This window comes from Carassius carassius, chromosome 34 (genome assembly GCF_963082965.1).
Source record: "Carassius carassius chromosome 34, fCarCar2.1, whole genome shotgun sequence".
Taxonomy (NCBI): domain Eukaryota; kingdom Metazoa; phylum Chordata; class Actinopteri; order Cypriniformes; family Cyprinidae; genus Carassius; species Carassius carassius.
The window spans coordinates 15,263,655-15,286,687 of NC_081788.1; the positions used below are offsets into that span (position 1 = coordinate 15,263,655).

At 39.4% G+C, this 23,033-nt stretch overlaps 2 protein-coding genes across 5 annotated transcripts in view; both read right to left on the reverse strand.

Annotated features, from left to right (window-relative positions):
- Positions 1–1,816: 1,816 nt before the first annotated feature.
- Positions 1,817–3,549, reverse strand: LOC132115166 (transcription factor ATOH1-like). Its single transcript, XM_059523563.1, has one exon. It carries the CDS (start codon positions 3,338–3,340, stop codon positions 2,447–2,449), a length of 894 nt encoding a protein of 297 aa, XP_059379546.1. The 5' UTR covers positions 3,341–3,549; the 3' UTR covers positions 1,817–2,446.
- A 2,798-nt stretch (positions 3,550–6,347) lies between these two features.
- Positions 6,348–23,033, reverse strand: part of LOC132114489 (glutamate receptor ionotropic, delta-2-like) — a 398,065-nt gene continuing 381,379 nt past the window's right edge. The window contains exons 15-17 of one of the 4 annotated variants that reach the window (XR_009425331.1): positions 15,202–15,442; positions 11,293–11,372; positions 8,561–8,698 (exon numbers count right to left, since the gene is read on the reverse strand). Coding sequence is in view for 2 of the 4 variants with exons in the window: in XM_059522629.1 (XP_059378612.1) it covers positions 8,270–8,698; positions 15,202–15,442 (670 nt within the window). In the remaining 2 variants the exon portion in view is untranslated. Of the gene's footprint in view, positions 8,699–10,877; positions 11,100–11,292; positions 11,373–15,201; positions 15,443–23,033 lie in introns of those variants that run through there. The other 3 variants (XM_059522630.1, XR_009425332.1, XM_059522629.1) reach the window with 3 other exon arrangements.

The following is a 23,033-nucleotide window of genomic DNA, read 5'->3' on the forward strand; positions in this document are numbered from 1 at the left end:
ACAACAAAAACAACAACAAAGGAAGGCTATTTATAAGTCTCCATTTAGTCTAAGACAAACAAGTGCGCGTGTTAGTGTGTGTAGCTTACGTCAGCGTGTACTATGCGGGCGGGCGTGTGCGCGCGTGTGTGGCAGACTCACGGAGCGAGTGTATAGTCTCTTGAGTCAGGTCCTGTGGGACTCCACTCGTTGCGCTCACCAGCTGACAGCGCGTGCTTCCAGGAGGACACCCAACACCCCTTGCCACGGGTCGGCCAACAATTTTGTAAAAGTTAATAAATGCTTAAATTACAGTTAAAACAATTCCTTCAATAAACATTAGGCTATAGATAAGAAGACTATTAAAACCCATTCATACGCAAAATTAAATAATTAATGATGTTTGTCATGGCTCGGGGGTAGAGAAGCTGACAGTTGGCACGGGGCAGTTGGCAGCATACCAGCAATGCATATGCACCGCATGAAGAACGCTTTAAAGTAGTCTATTCGCTAAACATCTCGCTAAAACTCTGACCAAAAGAAAAGATCAACATTGAGACTAAGACCTTAGAACTTAAAGTTCAAATTTTAAGACAATTGTAGAACAAAAAGCTAAATAAAAAATCGGGTTATTTATGCCTGCGTCTAAAACTAAAATTGTAGAATAACGTAAAATTGTATATTTTCGTAGGCCTAGGCCTATATTCGAATCAAATTAATGTAAATAATGCGTTTACACTTCATTTGACAACTGCAAGCCAATCTTCAAAAGAGAGAGAGAAATACGTTTTTAAAACAGCCTCAGAATGAACAGGCTAAATAAAGAAAAAATGTTCTGAGCTGACATTATTGTACACTGGGTGATGGGCGAGTTGAATCCAGTTATTTTTATTTATTTATTTTGTGTTAATTAAATGTCACTGTGTGACTGTGTTCTTAGTGCATTGATTAGTGCATTGAGTACATCTGATGGTCATGATTTAAATAATATTTACAAGTGAAATGTGTTTTGCAGCCTGCTGCCATAGAATATTTAAGATCCAAAAAATGTATTTACTAATTAGATAAACAACAACAACAACAACAACAAAACCGTCGTTGCGCTTAAAATAACCCAGAAACCAATAGACTGAACCGAGGAACCTGTAATGTTAAATTAAGAACTTTCGGAACCAAATAACCAACTTAAGAAACTTTCAAGAAGATGGTTCACTCTTAAAATGGTTCTTTATTGGCATTCATGAATAAACTTTAACATCCACGGAGACTTTTAATTCCACAAAATGTTTATAGGGAAAAAAGGTTTTTAAATTATAAAATTATTCTTCATGGGTTTTTCTAGGAACTGTTCATTGAAAGGTCATTTGTGGAACAACAACAACATCATCAACAACAACAAAAGTTGTTCAAGACAATCGCAATGAATACACCCAAGGGAGCTTTTTTTTATTTTTTTATTTTTTATAAAAAAGTATTGTTTCATGAACTGTACTCCAAAGAACCACTCTACTCAAATAAAGTACACACTTAAAAATAAAGGTTTGTTTTGTTAATATCATTGGCAAGTCCATCCTATGTTTTGATACAAAATTACAGTAAAATTGTAATTATTAATTGATCGATCACATCACATCACATCCAACCAAGTGTCCCACACCTCAGTGGCCATTAAGGGCTAAACCTAATTAAAATTAATAACATTAGATAAAGCTGGTGCCCATTTGTTGTAATAATAACATATTAGTCTAGTATTTTCTTTATTTAAAAAATATCATCTATATTGTAGAAAAGTTATGAGATATAAACAGATAACGGCAATCAAAGAGACGAGACATAATCATGTTATTTTTCCCTTTTTATTTATACAATAAAACAAAACATACGAGTAGCAAAACTGCTCATTTTCAATAACGCAAAAATAAAGGCAAACAGAAATAAATAGCTTACTTTAGCTACAGAAGCAGAACACAACTTCTTTGCATCGAAATCAAATATTAAAAATGAACGGATGTACAAAATCTAATGGCTATATTAAATATATTCATCAAATTGGCATTACTTCTACATAAACACAAAATTTCTTGTTCCATGACAAAAGAATGTTTCTCAAGCCTATGGCCCGTTTTTAAAGTGCACGTAAACTTTAGAAGTTGCAAATTCTTACAGGGTTCAAAATCAATCGTATATGAAAATAGGCCCATGACATGTCTGAATAAACAGTGTCAAAACAGTTTACGGAAGACAGTTTTATGCATGACATTCGAGCCCATGGCACTGCTGCACGCGGCAGTTCACATGGCGTAGGGGTCTGGTCAATGTCACGAGAAGGCAACTAAATCTATTGGCGTCAGACACAACAACATCATTGTCAGAAGATCATAATAACAAATGGATAAATAAAGCAACCCATTACAAAGCCCAAATATGCGATTGACACGATTGATGGACAGTCCAGTTGGTGCGTTATCTAAAAAGCGTGGTGCTTGGGCTGTTTCAGTTCCGAGAGCTCGTCTTCGCTCTGCATCTCCAAGTGCGTTTCGTCCGAGTCACTGAAGTGCGAGTGAGGGGAAAACTCTCCGTCGCTCCGGTTCGACCGAGGTGAGTCCTTACTAGCCTCCGATCCTGACTTGCTTGTTCCAGAGGGTGACTGGAGGTCTTGCTCCATGAAAGAGGAGAAAGTTCCGTCCTCGTACTGGTACGGGAAACCCGCGCCCGTGCCTCTCCGACAGACGCTCGCCGATCCTCTGGGAGAGCGGTCCTCCTCGAACACGTTGGCAGGCAGCAAGTCGCAGTTTGGCGGGTCGGCTTTAGCACCGGGACCCTGAAGCAAGTCGGACAGAGCGTTGATGTAGATCTGGGCCATCTGTAGGGTTTCGTATTTGGAGAGCTTCTTGTCATTGTCTAAGGCTGGGATGACACTGCGCAGCTCGTCGAACGCGTGGTTCAATCCGTGCATCCTTCGCCTTTCCCGGGCATTGGCAGCCATTCGCCTCTGTTTCTGCACGACGTTTGTCGCTTTGCCGGATGGGGCCCGCTGTCTGCCCTCATCGGCACCCACAGATCCTCTAAGCCGGCAGAGCTCGCGTACTTTGACAGGATTCTTGCTGCTCTTCCTGAAGTTGGAGGGAGAGGACACGCCTTCTGCGCTCGAGCCGGGCGAGTGCAGCAGGTATTCGGCGTGTGCCGCGCAGGTGCCAGCCTGCACGGGAGCCAGCCAGGCGCGTGGGTCACTGCTGGCCATGAGTGCCAAAGCTGGTGGGTACTCGCGCTGCTCCCCCCGCCCCAAGCTCGGATGCTGGACGTCGAGTTCAACCACATCCCTTGTATCCGTGCTTACGCCGTCCACGTTCATTCCATCCATTTTGTTGTTTTGTGCTTTTTGGAGGAAAGTGGGGGGCTATGGATATGGGAACGGGATTTTTTGCCGTGGAGGATTTATCTTCTTACACCTGTTGTGAAGGGGATTTCTTTACTGACGTCTCAGGGCGACAGGTCGGTTTTAAAAGCGGCACGCGCCGGGGAGCCCCCCTTCTCAAGCTGGTCGCGTGGCGCTTTGACCAATAAGAGCACGCGGGGCAGGCGCGTGTAGGCGACCAATGAGAAGTCGTAGTAAACCCGAGAGAGGTTATTATGCTCAAACAATTTTTTTTGTAATTTAGCGCTTCAGACCTGTTTAACTATTATCACAATGGTTCATCCCACAGGACTAAGCCTACTCAGAAACTTCCGAGACGGAGCAAAGTTGCGAGCCTCCTCATACGCGGTTGAGGAAATTAGGAAAAAATGATCTTTCTCGTATTAAGTTAAGTGAAAGGGGTTATCAAAACTCTTTGAGAACACCTTGCATTGAACCTTATTTTGTCCATACTGAATTTAGCATAATTTTCAAGTAAACATTTTGTTCAAAAGGAGAAAGAAAGAAAACAATTAGGCCTAGCTAGGCTACATTGATTTGACATAGTCTAGGCATGGTGTCTTTATGTCGCGTCTTCATGTCGACCAAATTTAATAAGTTAGTTTTTCGAGAAATTTGTTTACAAAAATGTTTTATTAATTTAGGCATTTATAATTTATTTATTAGATAATGTAATCGTGCTTTTATAATGTAATCGCACTTTTATAATATAATCGTAGCCTACATATAGTCTAATATAATAAAATAAAAACTTTAATTAATAATATACAAGAAAAATCGAAAAAAAAAATCTTTTGTGCATGAACATTAAACAAATTGCAATAATTCGCTCTTCTATTGGTGCACAGTTAAACACGTTCAAAATGAGTGTTAATACCAGATTGAGTTTCTTTTTCTTTTTGAACAAGTTCAAAACCTTTTGATCCGATTTAAGGAACGCCCTTTCAGCAAAAGAGCTCCCCAAAGATCAGAAACTTGATCTGGAGGCGCGACAATCCCTTGGTGTCACGAGCTTTAGAAAGAGAGCAAGTGCAAAAAGGGCAGTAAGATAATAATACAAATTGAATAATAATAATAATAATAATAATGTTGAAGATGACGCCCTCTTGTAGGATTACTGATGACAGACACTTCAAATTATTGTACTGTAAATATATCATAAAAATACCAATAAAAGGCATGCATATTAGGAGTTAAACAGTTATAACTTAGACAATGTGCAGACAGCAAATTGTGCATATACCTTTTTGACAATCCCAAAAAATGTTTATTAAAATCACTGGACTATATGAATTATGACTATACATGTATATATAGTCCAGTGATTTTAATAAACGTTTTTTTTTCTATTACCTCGATGATTTAGTTATGAATTTACACAGACATAACTTTTTGTCACGGGCTACAGCTGCGTTTCCTGGTTAGTCACTGAAACAAGTATTATTTAAAGTAAGGCAGTGATGCACAGGACCTTAATTCCTGCTTTCTGGCATTAAAAACTTCACATTAATCTTTTTACATTTATTCATGAATTCACAGCGCGCAGAGGCTCGCGGACTGGCGCCTGAGCTCACCCCAACTGGAGCCTCACCCAGGCGGCTTGTGTGTCTTGGAATAGGTCCTAAAGCAAACAACAGGTTGGGATTGCAGCCGTCGATTATTAAAGTGTCCCAGGGACAATAGAGACTCAATGTTCCATTCGACACGCATGAAGAACTCTTTGGAAAAAGGGCACAAAATGTGTCTCGATGGGGGCTTCCACCGCGATCGAGTCTGCGTGCTGCTTTCTTCATTCCTGTCTCCCGGGAAACCCAGAGATATCGCGTGCTTGATAAAAGTCGTCACAATGCTCCTCCAACACACATATTCATATTATTAATAGTAATTATGTTAATATTAATAGTAATAATGAATTCACCTGTCACAGCAACTCCATTAGCTAACTGTTTAAACATATAATAAATAAAATGTTTTTTTTTTTCAAATCTATGTAACAAACAGTTACATAAGTAATAATTTATATTAAATGTAATGATTTAGATTTAAATTAAGGTTTTCCATTATCCAATAAATAATCCTCCTGTTGTTACATTTTAAAATGAGACCGTGTATTCACAAGCATTTCATCTGATGTAATGTTTTCCATAATACATGAAACCTTAGATAAGATCTCTTATTTTCTAAATAGCAGAACAGGTGCACACTTGTAAGAAACTGAAAATGCACAAAAGGCGACATCTAGTGGACTTACAATGCACTTGACGTAGATCAAGTGCTTTTTCTTCAGAACTTTAATTTCAACCTGATTATCAAAATACGAACAGCCTTTTCCCTACAGTTCGTCGTACAATAATAAAAAAAATCCCCATCTTTAATGGAAGACAAAGACTAACGTTTTTCTCATTTTTAACTTAAGTTATCATCTGTTTTCATGCAGAAAATGTCTCCTATTGAACATGGAACTCTCTGTATGTCAGCTTTCATGGGTGCTACGTGCTATAAGTGAATGCTTTTTATCATTTAAGATTAAAAAAATAATTGTGTGCATCAGGGTTTGGTAAAAGGTGTAGCAGGCAACATATGACTACACATTACATATAATAAATAATATAAACGGACTCAAATACAAGAACTTGACCAAATACATCTTAACCATGACTGGTTCAGGGTTAGACTGGAAACAAACTCTTCAGTCACTAGAGCTGGACTTGAAGTGCTGTGGTGCCTTTCACTTTGACCTGTAGAGCATGAATCTGGTTCACAAAGTCAAAAGCCAACAGTGGCTAACCTTTGACCACAACCTTCCCTGTGTTCAAAGAACTTCACTTCATGTTCATGAGCTCATCCTGAGGTGGAAGGGACAAAAGAGAACAGCGTTACTGTTCACGTGTACAACTGTACTGTTCGGACATCATGACATTTTTGATGATACAGAAAACCCAACCAAATCCACTGTAGAAAACATGTTTATTAGACAAATTATACACAGAAAGCTTTGCCACTTGTAACAGAGGCCTCAGTTTGTTTCATCTGAATAATATGCAACACATACAACAAAATAGGCCTATATTAAATACTGTACATTATAATCAGTTGAAAATGATTTAATCCTGTACAATTCTATGTACGAAATTAAAAATGTTACAGGCATAGCAGGTTTTGCATGCTTCTTTTACGAAAAAACAAAAAAACTAAAACCTTGCCTCCTTCTTGACAGATTTGGACATTAAAACGAAATGAAGTCGAATGAGAATGTCTTACCGTCAGAAACCGTGGAGAACTTCTTGTAATGTGATAGCGGCTAACTGAGCTTTATAGACTCAGATATTATAATCTATATCTTCTTTAAACCCAACAAAAAATATCTGCATGTAAAATATACAGTTTAATGTCTCTTCATTTACTCTAAATAAAAAATCTGATACTAAATAAAATTGCTCCTATAGTCTTTCAGTAATCATATCTTAAGAAAAGTACATCTAGAATGCTTGCGTCAAAACACTGTTGCTGTTCTCTATACACACAACATTTGCGAATTAGAGTATAACAAACTGAAAGCTCATTCTAAATGACTAACATTAGTAAATATTAATACAGTTTATGTTAGTGAAAAGGATTGGTTTGTTTTCTGTCCTCAAAATGTGTATTTTTTTTTTTACTCTCACCACACCTTTATGGCCTTGTTTAAACAATTAGCACTTTTAAAAAAGTTAGATAAATATTAACCCTTAACATTTATGAAATTAAATAGAAAGATATTTCAAATAGCCCCTCAAAAGTCACCACCATATCAGCATTTTTTAGATAGTAACAGGTTGAGGACCGACACTTGAAAAAAGCAAATAAAAAAAAGCCCTGTCTCCTAAGGTTTGTGTTAAGAATTTGTTCAAAAACCTTCTCACTCTTCGTTTTCCAAAATCTATGACATACGTCCACGAGATTGTGGCATATACAATGAAGCTATTCTACAGAATGTTTTTGTCAAATCCTGCTGTAAGGCTACAGAAGTGAATACAAACTCTTGATGGTTTAATGGTGTAAATTAATGTAAGATGATGGCACTGAAGCAATTTCAAACCTAATCATTAAAAAAGAGAAAACTAAAACTACAGACAGCTCTGAAAATGTTGTTGTTGTTGTTAAAACTCTCTGACCAGACACATTCCACGCATTAAAGATTTGTTATACTTAAAGTCAGTAAGAGACATTTAGTAGCATTTGTCCCCCCCAGTATAATAATTTGATTATTTTTTTATTTTAAAGTTCATTTGAGTCTTTTCCACTGAATGTCCATTTAAAGACTCTAAAGTAGATTTCAACTTCAGGGAGATGGCAGAGAAGATGAGAGGTCTTTAGAAACACAGTCAATCACTGTGAAGCTTTAGAGAAAAGCAGGTTGTTTTCTCAGAGTTTTGCAGAGCAATGTTGAATGTGCAGCTAGAGCACTTAATGTTAACCGAGCGCTGAGATCAACCAGATTGACAAGATTCTTCCAAACTGAGTTATTGCAGGTCTGTATAACAATTGGACAGGTCCTTTTTGTTTTGTTTTGCCCCCCCCCCCCAAAAAAAACAAAAACAATTCCAAAAAAGGTAAACATACGGCAACATTTCAGTATTTTTTTTTCCCCAGGTGATCGACTGTGGCAAACAAAAGGCAAATTCATTTAGTTCACAGAGAAAATCTCCCAAAAACCACAATGACAATAATGATCATTTTATTCCATCCTCGTCCTGTCAGCGAGATCAGTTGAGATGAACGAGCTCCATCGAACAGAGCAAAAGCCAAGGGAAAACGACAACCCGAAAAGGAACATTTGTATTTACATATATCACTTTTTTGTTTCCAACTCACAGGCCCAGGAACCCCTGCAGTCTATATGGAGGTGCCCCTGTCTGGGTCATTGCCGTAGCTGAAGTGGGGGGCCGGGGTGGGCTGATATGGTATGCTGGACATTGTCTTGATGGGGCTGCGAAAGAAGCCGCCGTTGGGGGCCCGCTGCCTGAAGGGCCCCCCAGTCCGGTGGTCCTGAACGGCCCCGAAGGCGAAACCGGCTGCTGCTTTGGCCGACAGGTTGCGGCTGAGAGTCTGGATCTGCTCGGGGATGAAGGTGGTGGTGGTGATGTGCGTGTTGCGGAAGTCGCTGATCTGCTCCAGGGCCTGCCGGGCAACTGGGAGGGAGTCCATGTCCAGGGGCGTCAGGTCGATGGAGGAGGTGGAGAACTGTTTGTGGGGGCTCTCATCCTCTGTGCACAAGCTGTTAACCCGGTGATGAAGGTGCTCCAGGTCGATCTCCTTATCGTCCTAGAGGAGGGGAGAACAGGAGGAGGAAGGTGGAGTGGGGAGTGGGGTGCGGGAAGAAAAAAAGGAAGGAGAGAAGAACAGGAGGAGGAGCGAAGGTTGTTATAGGATTAGAGGAGAAAAGTGGTGTAAAGTGAAGAGAAGGGGTGTGTAATCGTAAGAGCAAATACAGCAGGATGGATTAGTGAAGCGGGATGGCGTGAAGTGGTTAATAGGGAAATGGAAGGGTGGTGGAGGAGGAAGAGGAAACACAGGCATAGAAAGTTGAGAAAAGGAGGGAGGTGGTGAGCCAGTGAGATGGGAAGGAAGTGTTTGGATACAGTTGGGAAGGGATGGAAACATCAAGAACATTTGGAAGAAGGTTGAGGGTGGGTGTTGATGGAGAATTAGCAGGCCCAATGAGGTTTCAGCATTTGCATGGTTAGCAAGACAGAGAAAGAAGGGGTGGGGAAGGTACAAAAAGGGAAACATACTGAGCTACGGTTATGAAAACACATCAGTCTTAACTAGTACTGTCCTTAGACTTATCGAGAACAATCAACAACCTTAATGTAATTGCGTGACACATGGATCTTTGGATATGTAGATACAGTCTACAAAACCTTTCCACTTCCAAGCCATCTGAAACCACGGTTGTGACAGCACTGTAGCTTATCTACTGTATAATATCAACAATATAGCTTAGCTACTATATAACTCTATTAACCACTAAAATATGTTAATTGCTTAAAACAAAAAACAAACTCACGGGTGACGTGGGCTGACATTGGCTGTAGTGAGATAAATTGACCTCTGGTTTGGACCAGCATAAAGCACTTTGTTGATTGCAGCCACCAGCGGCAGGCAGCTTGGCCCTGAGTAAGAGGGGCGGGGGGGAAACCTGGTCGGGCCGAAGTGGGTGCAGTCAGGGGGGCAGCTTGTAGGTACCTGTCCTACCACCACGGTGGAGGAAGGCAGTATAAAAGGGGTGTAGGAGTGAAGAGGACAGGGATTGTGGGAAGGCTGTTACATGACAGGACATATTTTAGGTGGTTTTTTGAGCTAACAAAGGACTGAATAATAATGAAAACTTTCAGAATACTTTGTTGTGTTTAAATTCATCACTTTTTTTCCTTTTTTTTGTGGAGCAGGGTGAGATTGCTCAAAATTTGACTCTAAACCACAAAATTTTATTTTAAGATTTATACATATGATGTGACACTAGGGTGAAATCTTTAAACCAGTGGTTCTCAACCTTAACAGCACAGTTATAATAGAGCTACTTTCTGCATCTGTCCAATTATGTGACCCGTGTAATTGAATATCTGAAGAGTCAAGTACAATCATATCATCTTTGTCTTCTGAAGCATGCATACAATGAAAAGGTCAATTGTTGTCTAAAACTACAATCATATTTAGATCTATTAGTCTGACTTCAAAAAAGCTTGAGTGGTATGATTTTAGTCAGATTAAAATGTTTACACAACATAAAAAAATATCTTGAGTGTGACTAAAGGTGCATGTAAACACTTATTGCTTTTTTCAAACTTTTTATTAACAGAAACTATGTCTGTCAATACATTAGTTATTAATGATAAGGCCTTGTATTAATTGTTAATGTGGACTTGTGTATATATATATATATATATATATATATATATATATATATATTTCTGTATGCAGAAAAATGTCTTAGAAATTATATCACTAATATATAAATGCTTCATTTGAAGTTTGTTGAGGCCCCCTAGTGGCCCCCCTGATTAAGAACCACTGCTTTAAACAGCATCTTACTTGTAGCATTGACTATATTGGGATTGTGGGATTGAATACTGAATTAGGCACTTAGTCTAGCTATGTAGCATCAATCTAAATATTGAACAAGTTTTGCAAACGCCAGCTTGCTGGGCAAAAGCTATCATTTCTGTATCCTTATAACCAATTTTGTCTTGTCTCGAGATTAAACAAATGGGTTGATCTCTGTGGGCTTTAGATAAAAAATGGAGATGGGTATTGAAAATAGCCTGCATTATTGCATTCCTGAGCAAATGTAAATCTCAAGTTTTCTGGAAATAATGGCAATGACCTTCCTTGTAGCACCCTGTCCAATTGTCACTCAGCAGCAAATGTGCGAATGGTTACGTCCATACAAAATATATTGTATTGCATTGCATTTGGTGCTGGGGGCGATTTCATAACCTACGTGGGCTCAAGGCTTGGAGAAGTGTGGAAAGAGCGTAGCTCAGTGCTGGCAGAAGACAGTTCGTGGCGGGATGGCGAACGTATGCCTCAGCCTGGAGTCGAGGGGTGTGGCGCAGCATGCAGGTGTCAGGTGATTGGAGGAAGGCCTGAGCGTGAGCATGATGTCAGTCTGCGGCTCATGACACGGCTCGTCTTGCCTCACAGACGGTCCTTCTGCTTGTGTCTATGTGTGTGCGTAAGTGAGCGCATGTGAAAGGACAGAGGAATGACCGAACAGATGAGGCAGGCAGATGAGAAGATGGGGAAGAGGTTGTTTTCAGAGAGGTGGGGGAATGAGTAGAAAAAGACAACAAACAAACAGTCAGCACACAGACGTGTTTTTTTTTTCCTTTTTTTATGTCCAAGGAGCCAGATACCTGGAAGTGTGAGATGGTAAAAATGGCATTTTGCATTTCTCTCCCACGCCCGCTTTAACCCCTCAACACAGAGTACTTATCTATAAAACAAAATCAACAAAATGAAAGTTGTTTCAGGCTTTGACAGCAGAATAACATGATTTTTTTTTTTGTCTTTTCTGAAAAATAATCAAACATTTTCAGAGTAATGACTGACACAGATTGCTGTTTGGCGTTCAGCGGCCTTGGTGAATTATGTGGCTACATGAGGTCTGACTTTCACATACTCACTATTAAAGCCACTATGAATATAATTTCAATACAGTTTCTCTTTTGTATAGGATTAAAAGATATAATATATTTTCTCCCCTTTTTTCTTGCTTTTAAGAATGAAAAACATTTGGGTATTTGAATGCAGACCTCATACTGTGGCCTTAAAATGTAGAAGCACCGCAGGACTCCAGACAACCACAATATCAATGACACAGCAGACATCTGAGGTGAAGAACTTGTCATCATTTAGTTTTTCAGGAATGATTAGGACACAAAGCTTGGCATGTGAAATGGCTTATTCACACAGCAAAACCTCTGGTTCTCTGGACCACCTGTTGATCCGCTCTTGATTGGCAGTTGGTGCGCAAAAAAAACTTGAATTTGGGTGACAAAGTGTTATTCATCACTACTCTGAACTCGTTTTGACGACTTGTCATATTTAATTATTTTAGGTCAATAACGACACCACAGAAGAAGCCATGACGGAGAGATCACAGAGAAACAGAGAGGAAACAGGGACAAACTAACACCATGGCATATGTAACGTGTGTATTGGTGTTTGTATGCATGCGTGTGTGTGTGTGTGTGTTTGTGTGCGCATCAGACACAAAGACACAAGCACAAAGTCATTCTATTGTTCTGATGTGCAATGAACTCAGTGTTAGCCAGGTGTCAAGAAATATTCTAAAGAAAAGAGGAAGCAGTCAGGAAGAATTAAGGATGTATCAAGACACTAAGACACACTAAACAAAGTTGCATCATGCTGAAAGATGAAAGAATGGTTTTTAAGGATGTGGCAAAATGACAATTAGAAAAGACAGAATGACAACAAATGCAGGAAAATTATTCTTAATCAGTATTTTTGCTTTGTTTCCCAGTAAAATTATCCAAATATCCTTAAATAAGATTTTTTTTACTAACATATAACTTATTAATTTATTATTTTCTGAATACATAGATAATTTTACTGGAAAAAAATGTAAAAATGTAAAATAAATGAAATCACTGTCTTAAACTTTTATTTTATTTTATTATTTATTTTTTTGCAGTAAAGGAAGGTAAATAAAACTCTGCTACAAACTCAAGAGATTTAACTGAAGTCCCGAAAACATCTGTGACATGAGTGTGATATGTGCTAATTTTTAATGTTTGTCTTATCTTGGTCTCTTTTGGCATTAACAGTTGTCGCTCACTGAACCATCTATGTTAAAATGTGTGCTTATCAGCATGTCAGTGTGAATATTTGAGCAAAGCTCTGCCAAGATTCTACTCTGATGGAACCGTCTGGAAGAGTGCTCAGAGGAATGGGCCCAACTCAGCATGATCCAGCCACTGGGGAAGAAAGGAGCGGGTTCAAGTGTGACCGAAGCCAAAGAGCTCCAACCTACTTGAAAAATTCTTAGAGAGAATCATCCCTGTGCTCAGTGTTATATCTTCAACTACACCACTATGTTATCTGTAATTAATGACTAAACATGCTTACTGTATATAGTACAAGATTCTATGATAACTTTCTGGAACACAGGCCAATGGCAGGTAAATTAATGTCAGTGTTAAATGCATCAATTTTGAGCATAAGATACTTTTTTCAGCAACATTAAAAAATCTTACAGACCACAAAGTGTTGAATGGTAGTGTATTATTTAATGACACACAAAAAAAGTTATATCTTTTTTTTTTATCTAAGATATATTAGATAAAGCCCTGATAGCAAATTATTCACTTAAAAATAATATGTCAGACTGTCATTATTACAATTGGATTTAAACCATGGAACATCAAAGTTCTCCAAGAAGTTCCCAACTGTTTTAATTCAGAGTTAATTTGGACCTTTTTATATTCAAGTAATTATGAGTCATTCAAATTTATATAAGACTTAAATCTGCTATTTGTTGCATGCCGTTGTAAAAAACGAACACTATATTGAATCCTGTTAAACCAACAGGATTAAAAATGCTCATCTGCCATTACTAGAAAAAAGAGATGAGTTACACTAATGTCGGAACATTATGATGAGCAGCGGAGTGGACGACGGCCTTCAGAGGCACAGGGATGAAGGAGAGGCGCTCTCTCTGTGGGGTCATGAGCGGCCTGTTGCTGCCCCTGACAGATAAAAGCTTCATGGCGGGAGGATGGAAGACAAGAAACCCCCCTGATCACTGATCAAAAGTACTATGGACATTGTTTCTCAGGTGGAATGCTGGAGATGAAATGCTGACAGTCTGATAACATGGCCTGGAGGGGTGTGAGGAGGAAAGGTCAGGTGTGTAATTTTGGATGGGGTGGGTGTTGTGATGGGACTCAGTTGGAGTAATAAGGGAGATGGGGATGTCATATCAGGAAAGGAAACACCCACAATATGACAGCTGCAGTAGATAACAAGGAGCTATAAATCCATCAAGTCAAAGAAATGCGTCAAGAGCAACATAACATCACAAAGGTTAATTCACAGCCATATCAATGTGCTGTCGCAAAGTGTTGTCATGTGAAATGCAAGCATTTAACTAAGTGTGGGCTCATTTGGTAATTAACGTTAACTGGATACCAAAGAACCGTAGGCAAACAGTTGTAAGAACGAGAAAAACAAAAAGCAAACAGATTAACTTAAACTGATCTTCATGAAATGAAGCATGAGATTTTAAAGAAAAGAGCCTTGTCTTAAAGTAATTATCCAGATATATGCAGCATTTATCAGCACGTATATTTTCTACCACCTGTTTATTTATTTATTATTTTCTCAAAAGGGCTCTATTACAGTTAATGTACTTGGCAGGCAAATGAACAATATTGGGTTCCTTTTGGAGAGGTTCATTTGTTTAAGTGCGCTATCAAATAAATAATTTATTGAAAATGTGCTTTATCTGCTGTTTGTAATGCTGACTAATTCTCATTTTAAACTCTTGTCTTTTTGTTGTTGTTACTAATATCTTCTTAAGGCTGGGTGGTATGATGGTATATGACCTGTAGAGATTCTGCTTAACCGTTACATCTGTGCGGCTATCAGGATTTGTTATTTACAGTTAAAAGTGATGAAGAATCTTAAGTTGTGTCTTTTATATTGGTTACTCTTGCCAAGCAACTTTGCAACTCAACATTATAGAATGATTTGAGGTCACAGGTGCGTATAACTAATTGACATTTTTCTTATTATTATTATTATCCTTTAATTTTCAACCATTAAGTTCCATATAAAAGACAAAATTAGCAAATAAGATTAAGAACCTTTCATTTGTTAAGTATCAAATCCATTGCATTATCCAAAAATTAGTATAGCCACATGGTTATTTAACAATTGTAATGAATATTTATATTATTAATTTTTAATATGATATATATATATATATATATATATATATATATATATATAATTTTTTTCTTCTTTCCATTATTTCAATTGCATATCAAGCAAAAGGAAAAGTTAACTTGATATAAACTTATATTGTCATAAGAATTTGGTCACACCGCTGATTTTTAAGCCTTTTGTTTTTTCATTGTGCTCTATTAAGTGGAAATTAAGAGTGAAATTGTTGAACTTGTAATTCAATGACAACGGTATCCCATCTGTTCTTGGGCAGTTCAAGCCTGTGGCACACTCTTACGTTAATGATACAGGTTTATGATCAACCACATCCCTACATCAACTATCAAGACTCTTACCTCCTTCGATGGCACTCTGGAGCCCTTTCTTCGCGTCCACCAGGTCTCCACAGTGGCAATAAGACAGGAGAGCACCACACCGGCTGCTAGTACAAAGAAGACCCCAGCAAAGCTGTGTATGTCCAAGGCACTTCCAGTCTTTCGAGTGCCCACAGGAGAGTACAGGTCACACGGACTGTCCCGCGGCCACCACTTCAGCTTCAAGATGTCCATGTCTCCATTCTGCTGAAGCTCCAAGATCCTGGACACGGACAAACATATAGATGATTCTGTAGTTAATGGCACTTCTCAGACTACTTCAAACTACATCTGTTTTCAACATTTATCCTGGAATACAGATAATGAAGAATCCATACCATCGTATATCAGGCCAAAATTCTTTCAAGAAGAATTTGATTGGAAGTGGGATTTTATGGAGTTCCGATATTGTGATGGTAATGACAATTGACAGTTTGGAAGCCTTGGACTTCCTAACAAAACAAGTTAGCTAGCAGTTGATTGACTTTTCAATATTCTGTATTAGAAAAATAATTATACAAATAAATGATTTATTGCAAATTCTATCATGTATTACTGTGGCTCTCAACCACGGGGCCGAAGCCCACTAGGGGGACTCAAAGCTTCAAGGGGGGTCTCACAATGAATTAAAAGTATTAAATGAATAAATTATTAGTAATATATTAAAATGACCTAACTTAAAAAAAAAAAAGAAAAAAAAAAAGATAATCAACAATCATATTCCCCCCACCCCACCCCCACCCACAACTAACTTAAATATTTTTATTGAGGATTATTTGGTTCTTGAATTCCCTAAAATTACTAAATTAATCACAAATAATTAATTTAATATATCAATACTCCAAGTTCCCTTTCAGTCGGTCACTCTTGACGCCACGTTGGCCAATGCACATTGGCATGCAATTATTGCATCCAGCTGCCGCTGATCACTGCGTGAGTATAAGAAGGCAGCAGGTGCAATGCATTCCAGCTTTTCGCTTCTGCTCAACTGTGTCTGCTGTGAATTACGAGTTCAGCACGCTCTCGGAAGCTTCTTGTGTTGGCAAAACGGCGCTTCAGCGGCGGTCATTCCTGTGTCGAGTGGATTGCACACTTCAGGCTGCACTACCCCTGTCGTGTTGCAAGCGGCCAATTCCCCTGTGCGCCTCAGCACTAAAAGAGCATTTCCTAAAGAGCAAATTTCTCTAAAAGAGCTTCACGGGTGCATCTTTGTAAAGACGACGGATCGTCCTTATAAGGATGCCATTTCACCCGTGAGTTTCTGGGTGCGGTTGTTACCTGGCAACGGGTGATGGTCACGATCGCTGCCTCACGTGTCTGGGCGTCGAGCACGCTGAGGTGGCTTTCGTGGATGAGTCATGTTCTCACTGCGGGAATATGACCATCTCGGAGCTGCAAACCAGGCTCCGCTACCTTCAGGGGGGCGGAGTCCTGTTGCCGGGGCCGCGATCTGGGGCTCGTTCTGGCGGCCGACAAACGAGAACCACTTCCGGCAGTAGCGCGGGTGGTTTGAGGGTCACAGTGGTGGCAAACCCCGCAGGGAACCACCCCTCTGATGACCACCACTTCTCTTGCACCTGCGATCCAGTGGAGCAACCCACGGAATGCGCTGGGCCCTCTTCAAGGAGTGTACCAGCGGTATTCAGTGGGACTCCCCCCGACCAGATGTCGATCTCAGCATCGGAGGGAGAGCTGTCGGATGACGATTCGGCTGCGCTACCGCCCTCTGGGACGGTGGTAAAGCCTGAGTTGGATATGCTTTCCTGGGCTGCCGAGAGGGTAGGGCTCGAGTGGAATCCCCCACCGCGTCCCGAACCCTCGCGGCTGGATGATTGGTTTCTCGGAGTGGCACGCGCTGTGCCCACCCCAGTGCTTTTCTATCCGGAAGTGCATGGCAGCAGCGGGTGGTTCGAGAGCGTCAACAAAGGCCCTACTCACACACCCTCTGCCAACCCGTGGAACTAGGTGAGCCCTGCACCCCACACTCGCACCGAACTCCGGCCTGCTCACAAGCTGCACGAGTTGGGTCCCTGTGTTCCACCTCCCTGCCCCACTGCGGGTACGGCTGTGGTTCCGCTCGTCCCGCTTGTACGGTTTTTAAGCGCCTGGTCAGCGCTACCCAGCCCGTCTCGCTGGCTTCTGTGAACCATCAGCCTCGGCTATGCGATTCAGATCGCCTGGCATCCCCCCAAGCTCTGCGGTGTCCGCTTCTCTACAGTGAAATCGTCCGATGCCCCTGTCTTGCGGGAAGAGATCGCAGTCCTACTGGCGAAGGACGTGATAGAGCCGGTCCCTCCAGCCGATATGAGGATGGGGTTTTACAGCCCATACTTCATTGTACCCAAGAAAGGCGGTGGGTTACGACCGATCTTGGATCTGCGAGTTTTGAATCGGGCCCTACATCGACTACTGTTCAAAATGTTGACACAGAAACGCATTTTCAGGTGTGCCCGTCCCCAAGATTGGTTTGCAGCAATCGACCTTAAGGACGTGTACTTTCATGTGTTCATCGTTCCGCGCCACAGACCTTTTCTGTGTTTGCGTTCGAAGGACTGGCATATCAGTACAAGGTCCTGCCCTTCAGGCTGTCCCGGTCTCCCTGTGTCTTCACGAAAGTCACGGAGGCAGCTCTCGTTCCTCTCAGAGAGCAGGGTGTTCGCATTCTCAACTACTTAAACAATTGGCTGATACTAGCACAGTCTCGAGATCAGTTGTGCGAGCACAGGTATGTGGTGCTCCAGCACCTGAGCCTGTTGGGCCTTCAGGTCAGCTGGGAAAAGAGCAAATTCTCGCCGTGGCAGAGGATCTCTTTTCTCGGTATTGAGTTGGATTCGCAGCTGTAGTGGCACATCAATTGCCTAGAGTTGTTAGCAGCGCACCTTGCCTTGAACTGTCTTAAAGGTCTCTTACTAGGCAAGTATGTGCTGGTCCGAATGAACAACACTGCGACTGTTGCTTACATCAACCGACAAGGTGGTCTGCGCTCTCGTCTCATGTCGCAGAGTGACCGACTGAAAGGGAACGTCTCGGTTACGTATGGTAACCCTCGTTCCCTGAAGGAGGGAACGGAGATGCCACGTCCCGTCGCCATGGTTGCTGTACCGCCGCTGAGCTGCCGGGTCCCCGGCTCGGCTCCTCAGCGAAAAACTGGAATGCATTGCACCTGCTGCCTTCTTATACTCACGCAGTGATCAGCGGCAGCTGGATGCAATAATTGCATGCCAATGTGCATTGGCTCGTTTAATTTACACTCGAAGTAGATTGGTCTATTGAAGCGATATCCCATATTCGTCGGTCACCGACATGGCGTCTCCATAGGGTTACCATACGTAACTGAGACGTTTCTCTTAATAAAAGTAAACAGCTTTGTCATAATTGCAGCATAAATACTAAAAATGCTTCATATATCCTTTACAGTAATGGAATGAATATTGAACATTGTCTTGGAAAACGAAGGTTGAGAAGCACTGATATAAAAATATGAATCTATATTTAACCTCAGTGACATTTCAATTACAAATGCTTGATGACAGCAATTCATTAAATACTTGAGGTCAGTAATTCATTAAAAACAAAACCCCTTGAAAATAAACTTATCGAAAATAGGATTTCCATGAACATACACAAAGCTGAATTTTACTGATCTTTAAACATTTTATACAGTATGGAGTTAAAAACTCTGCAGAGGGGGAAAAAAAATGCTGGCTATTCCTGCACTTTTAAAAAGGACTTTCCTTCAAAATTACAGGAGACAGAAATGTTCCCCTAACTGAGGAAAGATTCCATTTGCTCAGAAATAACGTTGCTGTCAGTTAAAATAAGACAAATACGAAGATTCATTAGATAACTGAAGAGCTGCACTCCACTTCTGGACATTTACAACTGGCCTAAATATATACACAATAATGCACAATTTTATTGTGTGTCACATTACAGAGATGGACTGTGTTATGGATTGAAATTTTATGTCAGATTGCTTCGTTTTTACACATTAATTGAGCCACTGAGATCCTTGTACCACATATAAATAACTTGCAACAGTCCCAGTCTGTTCAGTGGCATCTGTTGCTGCAGTGATTGACTTTTTTACCAACAGCAGGGGGCAGTGTCTTCCCAGCAATAATGCTAGGCTACACAACCACCTCGCCATAAAGAACCAGCGTGTTCTGATGTAGTGATGGTAGTTTGTACTAATGCCAGTCCAGCAGCTGCAAATGAATGATAATGAATACAGGACACAAAGGTTTAGGAGAATTTGTCTCATTGATTGGCTGATCTGTATTGCATGGTGGTCTCTCTCTAGCCTGATTGTCTGCAGTCAGGAGTTACTGCACAGTTTCATCCCCGAGGAGAAGACTAGCGAGCTTCCAAGAGCCTATATTTCACATCCACACTGCAGCTGCTACAAACTCTTTCCCAAACATCCACGCACGCAATGCAAATTTTCAGTATTCACTGTAACACACAGGACAAAAACCCTATTCAACATTTATTCTTCTTCATTTTTATATTCTCATTAATGTCTAATAACTTAAAAAATATCCTATTGCATTCAGCAGATGGAGAATGTCCCATCCACATTCTGCCATGGACACAGCTCAAAGGATTCACAATAAGGTGGATCAATGTTAAGAGATTTGCTATACAGACCATTTTTAAATATGCCAACAACATTTATGTATGCAACACTGCCCACATATGTTGCTTCAGAGGTTTCAGAGAGTGAGAGCAGAGACCTGAAAACACAGTGAGGACTATTCAAGATAACAGCACAAAACATACCAAGGGAACCGTGATCCAGCGCCATTAAAATGCCAAGTACTGTGACTGAGTAAGCAAAGATGCAATCAAGGTCCCAATAATCTTTACAGAGTATTGTTGAAAATTAAAGAATTTGTTGACAAAAAAATTGACATTCTGTCATTATTTATTTGCCCTGATGGCAGAGTACTATAAAAAGCAGCGTGCCAAATGCAGAATATTCCAGGTCTTAAGAAGCAATACATTATTTTTGTGTTGTTAATATTCACAAAATAATCGTGGTTTGCAAATACATTTTGTGAAAATTTACTAATGTTATAAGTGAACGTTGACATTATAAAAAGTTTACCATGACTGTTAGATGATAACTCGGCATGAGATTGGTTTATTGAACAGAAGCAAGCCAAAAAATAAATAAATAAATAAATAAAAAAATTATATTTTGATAGTATTTTCAAATTAATTACAAAGAATCTGCAAATAACATGTTGATTTAAACTTATTTCAGTATTATTTTAATACTATTTTACAATTTTAATGTTTTGAATTATCTACTCTTTTTATATTTCTGTTTTAATTAAAATTTTAGTTTCATAAATGGTTATGTGCTAGTTTAGTTTTAGTAATATAAGCACTTAAACTTATTTTAAGATAGTCGCCAAGGTGACATTTCTGATTTTCTAATATCTAATATAATTTATTACTTCTATTTTATTTTATATCCACATTATTTAAATTACCATACATGTTTTTAATAGTTAACAATAACAACATAAACATCGTTTTTAAGTGAGGTTAGATAAATGTTCCCCCATTCTGGAGACAGATACTGTTTGTACATTTAACTATTTTAACATACTCCAATTGATGTTTTTATTTTCCATGGTATTAAACTACTGTGAGGAGTTCTGAGATGAGATGTCTTGGTCTTCAGTAACAGCCATTCCTTTAAGACCTCATTTCCACTGGAGGTCACCGCAGAACAACTCCTATCACAGGCATATGGAATGGCCTACCCTTAAAAAATTTGTCTGTGGCACTTATGAGTGTTGTCATGATGGATGTGTCAACACTTGGTGGGTCAACATGCTGCATTCTGCTTCAGGTCTCAGATAATAGGTTACTGTACATCTGACCACACTGATGGGATGACAAGGAAGAATCAAGCATGAATTTAAAAGAATGCCATGTGAAATCATTCTTAGGGATGATTTTATTTTATTCTATTCTTTCTGTGACATCTTTCAACCCAAGTCTAAAATAAGGCTCAGCCTTCAAGGACTTCAAGGATTAGAAAGCCTGTTTCTGACCTTGTGGTTTTCCGGCAGCTGGTCCTGGGCAAATTAACAGTCTCAGTGCTTAATGAATTAACACCCTGTTGTTTCTAACAAATGAGTAGCACTGTGATCCACAGAAACTAACACCAGGCTTTTCCCGTGAGAATCAACTGTCCAGTTTTGCCACATGTTTGTCTTCAGAGTCTAAGGAGAGACATGACAGTAAACATCTCAGAGGGGACCAGATTTTCCCTTGTTTGTTGAGAAAATAAGCCCACTGATGGCCATATGCTGAAAGAAAGTCCTGTTTTTTATTTTTATTTTTTTTAGCATGCTCACTAAACTTCTCTAGATAAGTTTTTGTAACTTGCCAATTTTACATAGAACACTTTAAATGTTTTTTTTTTTTTCAAAAACCCCATGAAAACAAATCACCTGATGAGCACGGTCTTCTTTGTTGCGTTAATATATTTGAACAAATATGTGACCCTGGACCACAAAACCAGAAGTCGCTGGGGTATATTTTTAGCAATAGCCAAAAAAATTAAATGAATAAATAAATAAATAAATAAATAACATTGTATGGGTCAAAATTATCCATTTTTATTTTATGCCAAAAATCATTAGAATATTCAGTAAAGATCATGTTCCATGAAGATATTTTGTAAATTTACTACTATAAATATATCAAAACGTAATTTTTGATTAGTAAAATACATTGCTAAGAATTCATTTGGAAAATTTCAAAGGTGATTTTCTCAGTATTTAGATTTCAGTATTTAGATTAGATTTCAGATTTTTTGCACCCTCAGATTTTTTCAGATAGTTGTATCTCGGCCAAATATTGTCGTCTTCATAATAAAACATACATCAATGGAAAGCTTATTTATTCAGCTTTCAGATGATGTATAAATAACAATAATAATAAAAAAAAAGTACTCTTAAGACAGGTTTTGTGGTCCAGTTTAACATATTTACTTTGAAAAGCACTCATTATAACTAAACGGAATTACTAAAAAATAATTTTAAATTAAATAAATAAATATAAATTAATTTACAGATCATATATATATATATATATGTCTAATTACAACAACAAATGCAATTTTTCTGATAGTGTTATCATATTTACACAGGGATCCTTGGCATTAAAAAAAGTGAAAATCTCTGCACTAGCATAAAGATTAGCCTAACAGAGAAATACATTTAAAATTTAGATTTCTTGGGGTCTTCAAAAATTAGCTCTTTTAGAACATAAAAACAATTTCTTTCACTTCAGGCTCATACGGAGAAAACAGCTTAACAAAAGCTTTGTTCAACTAAAAAAAATGTATTTGTTCTTTAGTTCCTTTGCTCACAAAATAGAGTGGTGAATGGAGGGAAAGGTGAGTGAGGATGAGGAGAGGGAGATAAGCGTTGTGTGTGCCAAACAAGTTGTGTTTGACTGACAGGCCAGGGCAAAACGCAAACAGAAATTTAACCTGCTCTGCTCAGTGTTTCTGTCTTTGAACTGCCATAGCGCTGACCAGCCATGGCCCAGTGTGGTCCATGTTCAAGATCGGGGGCTAAACACAAACACTTGGTCATGTTAAAAGCCCAAGTCCAGATCAACCTGATTCTCCATGACAACTGGGGGATCTGGTAACTGCAACGAGCTTTTATTTAAGACCTCAGTATGACACTGAGCTTGATTCTCTGTCTCTCGGTGTGCCAGGTTGCAGTAGCGCTTCAAACTCATTTTTCTGTACTTCTGGCATAATGCGGGTGGGGATTTGT